The sequence below is a fragment of the Canis lupus genome, chromosome 1 (assembly GCF_048164855.1).
Source record: "Canis lupus baileyi chromosome 1, mCanLup2.hap1, whole genome shotgun sequence".
NCBI classification, from domain to species: Eukaryota; Metazoa; Chordata; class Mammalia; order Carnivora; family Canidae; genus Canis; species Canis lupus.
In genome coordinates, this window is record NC_132838.1 from 57,866,136 (window position 1) to 57,876,768 (window position 10,633).

Genomic DNA, 10,633 nt, shown 5'->3' on the forward strand with positions numbered 1-10,633 from the left:
ATTAAAGAGTTTATGTAACTTTTATAAGCTCACAGAGCTAATAAAGAGCTGAGAGAGATATTCAAAGGTCATACTGTTTCCATTGTACCAAGCCACATTTCACGACTACCTTGAACTTCAGTCTCATTTGAGAAGTATACACTGTTTTTTCTGTTTGATTTTTCTGTTTGATTTTTCTGAGTTGACCACAAGGTCCTATAAAGTTCAAACCCCTTCTCTGCCCATACATCATTCTAAAATAGCTTCCTGACATAGTTTTATCCAATTTCAGTCAACTTTCTACAGCCATGCCAAAATTATCTTTCTAAATGTGAATCGAATTATGATCACTGTCCCCAGACCCTATATAAAGTTCCTGAATGATTTCCTACTGGCCCAGTCACAAACTCAAATTCTTGTCAGGGCATACAAAGTCCTTCAGCGTCTGGCTCCTGACTTTTCCACAGGACTCCTATGACCTGTGAGCACAAACTTCTTGAGGTTCTCCCAATTCTTCATGCTCTTATTTTTCTTATCAGCTTTTATCAGAACTCTTAATTTCTTGCATCTGGTGAACTGCTCCTTAATATTTAAGTCTGAACATCATCTCCTCTGGGAAGTACTCCCTGATACTTCTCCTCATTAAGTGAGTTCATTTCTTTCCCATTGTGCTTACTGGTATAAAAAAAAACTATCATATTTAACTATATTTCTTGGCTTGCTATTTTGTCTTCCTCCTTTGGTTGAAAGACTGTGGAAAGGGTGAATGTATCTTAAATGTATTCACATCTAAGACCTCATAACCAACCACCATGTATAGAACATGGTGAGAGGTCAACCAGGTACTCAATAAATGATGGCTGATAATTAATGGGCATCTCAGATGGCCTTTCCTCCACTGTGCTGGCCTCTCTCAAGTTTAATTGCTGTGTCACTTTGTAGGTTTTAGCCTCCATTGAGTGCAGCTCCCCTGCTGTGCTCACCCTGGTAATTCCAGGTCTGCTGGAGAATCACAAGCTGTGGGAGAGACCTTCACCTCCCAGACTGTGGCTGCCTCCTGCTGGCTTCCTTATCGGTGTGGAACTTGCCTCTCTCACTTTACATAATAATTGCTAACGATTGGGAAAAAAAGAATTATTAGGGTGCCTGAGTGGCTCAGTGGTTGAGCATCTGCCTCTGGCTCCTGTAGTGATCCTAGGATCCTTAATCCCTAGGGAGCCTGCTTCTCCCTCTGCCTATGTCTCTGCCTTTCTGTGTCTCTCATAAATAAATAAATAAAATCTTTAAAAAATCATTTAAAAAAAAAAGAGTTCCAAGACTAGAAAACAGCCATTTATTTTATTATTATTTTTAAAGATTTTATTTATTTACCCATGAGAGATACAGAGAAACACAGACACAGGCATAGGGAGAAGCAGGCTCTATGCAGGGAGCCCAATGTGGGACTCAATCCCGGGTCTCCAGGATCAGACCCTGGACTGAAGGCGGTGCTAAACCGCTGAGCCACTCGGGCTGCCCGAAAACAGCCATTTACATCAATCTTTCAAAGAGGACACTAAATAATTGCAAATAAAATATGGCTAATTTTCCCTTCTAAGTATATTTCAAAAATGAATCATTAAACTGGTCAGCCAATAACTATTTGAAGGAGGAGGGAAATGAAAAGGAAAATAATAAAGTGCTTTCCATTTAGGGACATAAAAGTCATCTCTGGTCACAAAAAAATAAAAGGGAAGAGCAGTTCAGGAAGAAATATTAATGAACACTTGTTAGCACATTATTAAGAAGGCACTTAGGAAGCTACCATTATTATCTATCGTATCATCATTTTCATCACAATCATTACCAAATAGTTGTTAAGAACCCAAAGGATGCTTGACCTGTACCTACCTAATGGTTGGGAGAGAGGGGAGTTAAATATAGTTTATTGTACCTTACATAAGAGTAATTGGTGGGTTATAGCATCTGCCACTTCAAGGACAGGACTTCTAATCCATTCTAAGTTAACTGGTCAATATCCTTAATAGGCCCCAAACCAAATTAAAATGGTTGGGTTTAGTCTCTCCATCATGCCTATATCCGTATCAAGCGATCAGCACCTTGTTAGTATTTTAAAGACTAGAAAAACAAATTTCTTACCCACTTCTCAGTTACGTAAGAATCCCTCTTACTGTGCCTGTTCCTTGATAATTGCTATATTGATGTTTTCTGTTTTTTATTTAAATAACTATATCAAGATGCTGGGCTGGATTTTGATCACCTTGGCAACCATCGCTATCCTCGTGTCCTGCTGCTTGGCGAGGTGCTGCTCCCCCCTCACCTCTCTGCAGCACTGCTACTGGACCAACCACCTGCACAACGAGAGGGAGCTCTTTGAACAAGCTGCAGAGCAGCATTCACGGCTCATCATCATGCAGCGCATAAAGAAACTCTTTGGCTTTATTCCTGGAAAGGAAGATGTCAAACACATCCGTATTCCTTCATGTCAGGACTGGAGAGATATTTCAGCACCCAGTCTTTTCTGCATGGGTGAGGACTTGCAAGGTCGATATAGCTTCCTTGGAGACAGGGTGGATGAGGATAATGAGGAAAGCAAACCTGAAGGTATTGAATTAAAACCTTGATTATGGCGCCTCTCACAATTCAGTTTGCTTAACAGATGCTTTATTTTTGTGATGATGGAGTTTCAAAGTAATCTCTTCACCTTTTTCTCTCCTGAGATTTGTTTGACTGAGTCCATTCAAGGTGTTATTTCCAAAATCCGTTTATCTGATCATTGTGCCAATGATATTGGTTTAATATTGGCTTAATGAAAACAATATGGATCTTGAAGTCATATCAGAATTGGAATCTCGGTTGTTACTCAGTTAGCTGTATGAAAAATAGTATTTTTGAGCACCATCTTGTTACCTGCACATAACGGCTACCTCATAGAGCTGTTGTGAGGATTAAAGGTGTTAATATAAGCTAAGTGCTCAGCACAGTGCCTTTCCTAAAATAAGTGCCAACACACGTTACTTTTTCTGTGTTCCATGTTTTCCATTACTCTCTAATTTCCTTTGATCTTAAATATCTGACCTTTTGGCAACAGGATGAAAAGCCCTTTCTGTGCTCGCTTTGGCAGCACCTATACTAAAAGCCCTTTCTAAACTGGTAACATGTATGGTAGAAGCCCATGCAAGGTCTTGTGTCAATTCTGCCATAACCAGGGGAAGATGATGCATTATTCTATCATCATTAGTATCATAAATGTTATTGGTAGCACCTCCACACTAGGAACATTTTTATAGCCATAACATAAGAAGTTTATTCTAGAAATTTTCCCTTCTATGCTCTACTGTAGAGACACTATCCATGCCTTTTCATTATCAATTTGCACCCTTGCACTCAAAATCCATTTGGGGAAATGAGACTGCCATCTATATTTGTATATACCCATTATCTAAAACTCCAAAAGGGGAGACCTGCCTGACTCTTCTCTGTGACGCTACACCTCTAATATCTGAAAGTTTCTAATTTATCCTGATTATTTCTGATATATGTAGTATCTTGTGCCTGATGTTTGTCACATTCACTTAAGCAACTGGTTCATTGGCTAAAACAAGCAAAATGAGAGCTTTCGTGTGTCTTTTAAAACCAAAATCATGGCTGCTTACTGGGTAATGGACCATCAATTGTCATGCTGATGTTCAAGATTCACTTTCAAGGAGACCAGAGAACTTGAGTAACTGAAATATAATCACTTAGTAATCTACTTTTACACAATTGTGGAAGAAAGAGTCTATTCTGTGTGAAATTATGGGTTCTACAAACTTCATGGAAACCAATAGAAAATGAATTTGAAGACCATTTTTAAAAAAAATTTATAAGAGATGCCTAGTGTAGTACTTTGCGATGACAGGAGATCCGTCTCTCCTTCACCATTACTTAATGGACAAGTCAGCTAGTCTCTCTGGGACTCAATCACTTCATCTATAAAATATAGTTAATGATACCTTACCTGTTGTAGGGCAAGGAACTGAAGCAAATGTATTCTTGAGGTGCATTTTAAATCCATTAAGATGTTTATGTTCATGTTTAAATGTATACAGGTCCATATGTATACAATCTTCTGGAATAGTAGTAGGCCCAGGTTGTCTCCATTAGAAGGAAATTATCACTGAGTTCAATTCTTCTTCTAAAAACATTTGCTGACATTCCACTTTCAAAAGAATGTTCATGTACTGAACTTTTTCAAGTAGCCAAGGACTGACATGACTGACATGACAAGAGGGATCGTCATTTTTTTTTTAAGATTTTATTTATTTATTCATGAAAGATACACACACGCAGAGGCAGAGACATAGGCAGAGGGAGATGCAGGCTCCCTGCGGAAAGCCTGATGCAGAACTGGATCCCAGGACCTCAGGATCATGACCTGGGCCAAAACCAGACACTCAACCACTGAGCCACCCAGGTGCCCCACAAGAGGGATCCTTAAGAAAACAGAAGTTGTGGAAGCTAATTAGGGTCCTCATCCGGCTCTGATGTAAATGAGCTGTGTAAATACGGAAGGTCATGTCCACTTTGTTCTCCAGTCTCCTCCAGCACTAAAATTCTATCACTCTATTTATCTGGGAATTTTTGAAACTCCTCTGTATTGGGACAGAATAGTTAATCAACACTTTATACCATGTTCAGAATTATTTTATTAGTTTCTGGGGATTATAGCACAGTAAATACTCTCCAATAAGATTTTCAGTTAACAGAAACATCAAAGAGTATATAAAGTTAAAGCATTACATCACCAGAAAGAAGATAATTGTTGCTTATACACACTAACACCAGGAAACTTTCTTTTTACTAGATTCTGGAAGCCCTTTCTACATCAAACTCCTTCAGAGTATGACATACACAGTTTATATTCTAAATCACGTAATCATAATCTTCCACACAGCTTTCTAGCAAAGGATTAAAGTATTCTTTGGTTTCTCTACACGGCTTCAAAGAGCTGTATAGCAACTACGTGAACATTTGAAGGGCAGATCACATCTCTAGTATTTCATTGTACACTATTTCCAATTAAACAAATCATATTTCCATCTGTGTGTGTATGTTTGTTCAGAATATTCTTTTGTTCTACAGCCAGTTAGACAAAACTTTTCCATTAGGAATATTGTACTTCTTCCCCTTTATGCCTAATGGATTTATATAATTTAAAGACATATAATCAATTATATGCTAATACTACCTTATATTTCGTTACCAAATGATCTTGGCTACTACATCAAATGCTATGGCTTGGCATACACACAGACCTGCTCATTTCCTAACTTCAACTTTGTCAGCTTCCCCCAGCCCCTCACCACAATCTAAGCTGCCTCCTTTCTAGGAGACAAATATAATCTCAATGTTTAGATGTGTTTAACTCAGCTTTCTTTATGTTTTCCAAAGCTGAATTGCAGAATCAAACTTATATTTACCTTCTTTGTCTCCTTCCTCTGTTCTCAATCTCCAATTCCATTAAAAAACACAAATGCAGGATCGTAATAAGAAACAACAATGTGGATTTCCAAAGTGCTTTTTGCATTTTTTTTTAGCACAAAGGAAAATCACATTAACTTTAAAACTTTGAAATACCACAGTCAACCAAAGGCCTTCCAAATGCAAGACTAGGTAGTTATTTGCTACCTCAAAATATAAAGTGTAGCAATATAATGTTAGCTTCTAAGTAAGTCTACCACAATTTAGTCCTAGTCACTGAACGACAGGTTATCGTCAGCTATATGGCTATACAAAGAGCTCCTTGAGCTACGGAGCACATGTATATAAATGGGACTAGTGAACCAAAGAGCAATGAATGGTGTTTCTAGAGAGGTGAATTATTTCATTCCTAAACTGAATTATTTTTCTGCACTAACCACAAGGTACAATTAAACTTCTTTAATCTCGGTACACGGGAACCTTAGACAGAAATGGATTTCAGGTGTTGTTTCCTCTGCTGCCTCCCAGTGGCCTAGACCTGTATGTGCACCCATCTGTCGTAGTAGTGGTAGTAACAATATGTATGCAGTGTTACTATACGCCAGCTACTTTAAACTTTAAAATACTTTAAAATGTATCCCATTTACTTTACAAAAGACTGCTAAACAGAAGCATATATTGGGACATGACTTGCTGAAATGGCATGAAATAACACAGAGAAGGTGAAACAATTTTGTGTAGAGTTCTATACAGACAACATGTTTTCTCACTGACATTGTAACTGGTGAACCATGGGTCATAATTGGAATCCAGGCCTATTTTGCCCCAGTAAAATAGGTTCCCCCATTTTACTGATGAAGCAATTGAGATACAGAGAAGTCAAACAATCTGCCAAAGGACACAGACTTGTAATGACTGAGCCAAAATCCAGCCTCTGATTTAGGTAGCCCCCTGGGGGTGGTGCATCTCATCCTCTGAGGTTTATAACTGGCCCTTCAGATTGCTACCTTCCCTGGTCTCTGATCACGTGGTGACTTTGTGCTCTCCCGGGCTAGTCAAGAGTATTCCTCACAGGCAAATGCAACTGCTGGACTGGATCCACCCACCTGGAAGGTAAGGTGCTGCTGACACTGAAAGAGATCCCATTCTAGGAATGCAGTGATTGTGATTCAAAGAAATCAAGAAAAGACATGGTGGGAAGATATGTAGTAAGTTTAGTGTGACTAGAAAACAAATGATCACTTATTTTCCTGCATACTTTGGGTAAGATTTGCATTTGCGGACATCCTCAAGAGAACACATTCTTTGAGATAATCACTGGAAGCCAGTATTCTGGAGCAACATGATAGGTGGAACTTAATGAGCAATGTTATGACTAACATTACTTTAACAGCATTAGGATACTGCAGAAGCAAGAACTATATTGTTTCAACAGAAGTTACAAAGAGTCATGGCATTGTGAGTAGTAACAGCACTGCTACATTTTTTTTCATGATGGGAGATAGGAAGTTAGACAGGAACAATATATTTGATGATAAAGAGCATAATGAGATGGTGCATGGACACTACAGGGCCTTCATGCTCACTGATTAAACAATAAACAATGCGTTAAGTGTCTCTATTATTCTAAATCTTTTTTTTTTTTTTTTTTAAGATTTTGTTTTTATTCATGAGAGACACACAGAAAGAGAGGCAGAGACACAGGCAGAGGGAGAAGCAGGCTCCATGTAGGGAGCCTGACATGGGACTTGATAGACCTGGGATCAGGCCTTGGGCTGAAGGCAGTGCTAAACTGCTGAGCCTGGGCTGCCCTTATTCTAAATCTTTATCAGCAAATCACTGTATCTTACTTGGCCCATGAATTTTTAAAATATATCTTTTAATAAAATTGCTTATATGGACAGGCAGCCCACAAAACATGTTTGCCCGGGAAACTATACACCCTTAGCGGAATCCTTGACTCAACTCACTATATTTTCTCACAAGAAGTAAAAAAATGATTTGACTTAAATGTTAATTTTTTGTTTTAACTCTCATTTTCCTTCTACATTTTAAATAATTTATATCATATTTTTTTCTTTTTTTTTTAAAAGGATTTATTTATTCATGAGAGACAGAAAGAGAGAGGCAGAGACACAGGCAGAGGGAGAAGCGGGCTCCATGCAGGGAGCCCGATGCGGGACTTGATTCCGGGACTCCAGGATCAGGCCCTGGGCTGCAGGCGGCGCTAAACCGCTGAGCCACCTGGGCTGCCCCTATATCCTATTTCACTAGCCCTATCTTATTCTATATTTCTACTCCTTTGTTTTCTCTCCTCCTTCTCTACCCAGGCCCTTTCAAATCCAAAGCAAAGGGGTGTGTATGGGGAGCGCGGGAGAATAATATTAATAAATAATTCTAGGGGAACCCTGGGTGGCACAGCGGTTTGGCACCTGCCTTTGGCCCAGGGCGTGATCCTGGAGACCCGGGACTGAATCCCACGTCGGGCTCCCGGTGCATGGAGCCTGCTTCTCCCTCTGCCTATGTCTCTGCCTCTCTCTCTCTCTGTGTGACTACCATATATAAATAAAAAAAATTAAAAAAAAATAATAATTCTAGTACAATTTTAACACGCCATGAGAAAAATAAAATTAGGTAAAGAGTAGCATGTACTGAGAAGAGTAGTTGTAATTTTAAGTAGGGTAATCAGGGTAGCCTCATTGAGAAAGTGACATTTGAGGAGAGACTTGAAGGACATGAAGGAGTGAGCCATGTAGGTGTGGGAGGAAGAGCATGCCAAGCAGAGGGAAAGCAAGCGCAAAGACTTCAGAAGAGAACTTACATTGCATGTCTGAGGAACTCTAAGGAGGCTAGTGCGGCAGGAGCAGAGAATAGGTAGCAGGACAGTAGGAGACAAGGTTAGAGAGGTAACAAGATGTGCAGGTGAGGGTTGGGGAGCCAGATGGGCCTTTATCTGGGGAGAGTGTCAGTTATGAGTAGAGTGACATTATCTGATTTATACTGTAACAGGATCACTCTGACTCCTGTGTTGGGTCAGAGCAGATTGTATAATGAGGGTGGAAACAGGGGGGTCAGTTAGGCTAGAAGTGAAACAGAGATTCACTACCTTTCAAGGGGACACAAAATTAGAATTTCATGTGGCTATTTGTATTTGTGACTGGTAATGAGACCCCTGACTAAATGAAAACACTAGCCACATGAAGATAATTAAGATTAATCTTTAAATAGGGAATTTGAAATTCTGCGCATGAGAGTAGAATGCCTTGAAAACTCATAGGCACAGACAAGTAAAAATAAACACCAAAACAATTTTTGAAGACTGATAATACTAGGAAATAGCAACTGGGAGTTTGTGTTACTTGCAAAGAAACTTAGATGAATACAAATAAGACAAGTATCTTAGAGACACTTTTCTTTAGTAATGAAGATGGAGAACAGTAAGAGAAAAGTGCTTCAGAAGATACTATATACATTCAAGATTATGAATAACACTAATATCCTATTTTTGAATCTCAATGTGCTATTATATACATGATTCCATGTTCTCTGAATGATCTTATACGCTTATAAATAGCTAAAGCTGGGCTTCTCACTTGTTTTCAAACCCTGTGACGGTTTCCCTACACAATCTGCCTATCTGCAGAGCTTCAAACACTCCTGTTCTCCAACGTCTTTAAAGATTAAAAACAAAACACTAAAAGAAAGCCAATTTGCCTCCTAACAACTCCCAAGAGTTACGGGTCTTCATGTATCTGTGAAGTGTCTCTGTCATCGTCAAAATGAAATTAGAGATCAACCAAAAAATTAAGTGTGGTAAAGATTTGAGGGTGTTCTCTTGATTAGCACTGGACTCCCTCCCTCAGGGAACTATTGGCAGGATTAAGAAACAAACAGGGGCAGTCCTGGTGGCGCAGCGGTTTAGCACCACCTTCAGCCCAGGGCCTGATCCTGGAGACCCGGGATCCAATACCAGGTCGGGCTCCCTGCATGAAGCCTGTTTCTCCCTCAGCCTATGTCTCTGTCTCTCTCTCTGTCTCTGTGTCTCTCACGAATAAATAAAAATAAAATCTTAAAAAAAAAAAACAAAAAAAAAACAGAAACAAAGCCACCACAACAGCGTTCTAAAATATGAAGGCTTTAGAGTGAATATATATGTAACAGGCTTTAAAAGGGTATTTTTACCAAAACTTCTGTTAATAGCAGAGCAAATAAAGGAGCACTTCATTTGCTGAATTAAAACTCGTTAACCAACACCGATCTTTTTTCTAATGTAAACTTTAAATTGGTTGTTTTGCTACATTGTATCTATTTTGATAGGTTGTTTTGACTATCAGGAGAAGTCTTAACATTTCACCTGACCTTTTCTTTGGCCCATTATTTAAAGGTGCTATGGACATCTGTGCCAAACTCCTTGTCTTCATTACCTGTCATTTAGGTCACTAGAATTTCATCTTTCCCGTTATTCTAGCCAGAAACCACCTCTGACCTCTCTTACCACCCACATCAAATCCTGACCCTGTGGGATCTGCAAATCCCGCCCAGTTGACCTGGCATCAGCCGCACTGGCTTCCAAAATACCAAGTGGGCTCTCACCTTTGCACTGACTGTTCTTCTGTCCAGCTCTTCCCCCCTCCCCCGGGGGCCCCCCAACAAACAAACGGTTACTTTCTGTAAACTCAGGGTATCCAGAAAAATGAGCACCTTACATTTGCAAAGTTACTTCATGGGCTTTATGATTCTCACCGTCCTCAGTAGAGTTCCCGATTTTTTCCCCAAAGTCTCAGAGAATGCCCCAAAGCAATCCTCAAGACGCAGAATCAGGACCAGGGCGTGTCCCCCCCCCCCCATACCTTCGCTCTCACACATTCCCCTGCTGCAAGCTCATACTTCCCAGAAGATCAAGACGCCTGCTGCTGCTGCTGCTGCTTCCGTAGTACATCATCATCGTAACAACACAGAACGTCAGAGCTTTTATCTGTCGGGGAACTTCTTCGTGAAGCGTTACCCGCACTGCACAAGTGAAATCCGCTTCTGTATCAGAAAATGCAAAACACAGGGTGGAAAGCAAAAGAAAAAAAAAAAAGAAAAAGAAAAAGAAAAAGAAGAAAGAAAGAAAGAAAGAAAGAAAGAAAGAAAGAAAGAAAGAAAGAAAGAAAGAAAGAGAAAGAAAGAAGAAAGAAAGAAAGAAAGA

At 39.6% G+C, this 10,633-nt stretch overlaps 2 protein-coding genes across 10 annotated transcripts in view; one reads left to right on the top strand and one right to left on the bottom strand.

Annotated features, from left to right (window-relative positions):
- Positions 1-3,213, top strand: part of CALHM4 (calcium homeostasis modulator family member 4) — a 55,558-nt gene extending 52,345 nt beyond the window's left edge. For 2 of the 5 annotated variants that reach the window (XM_072831492.1, XM_072831505.1), the window contains one exon: positions 2,217-3,213. In XM_072831492.1, the coding sequence (XP_072687593.1) occupies positions 2,217-2,603 (387 nt within the window). In that variant the 3' untranslated portion in view covers positions 2,604-3,213. The remainder of the gene's footprint in view (positions 1-2,216) is intronic. The other 3 variants (XM_072831483.1, XM_072831475.1, XM_072831497.1) reach the window with 3 other exon arrangements.
- The window catches only part of TRAPPC3L (trafficking protein particle complex subunit 3L), a 65,119-nt gene that overhangs the window by 53,514 nt on the left and 972 nt on the right, over positions 1-10,633 (bottom strand). For all 5 annotated transcript variants that reach the window (XM_072831559.1, XM_072831558.1, XM_072831556.1 and 2 more), the window contains one exon: positions 10,293-10,473. The gene's annotated coding sequence lies outside the window, so the exon portion shown is untranslated. The remainder of the gene's footprint in view (positions 1-10,292; positions 10,474-10,633) is intronic.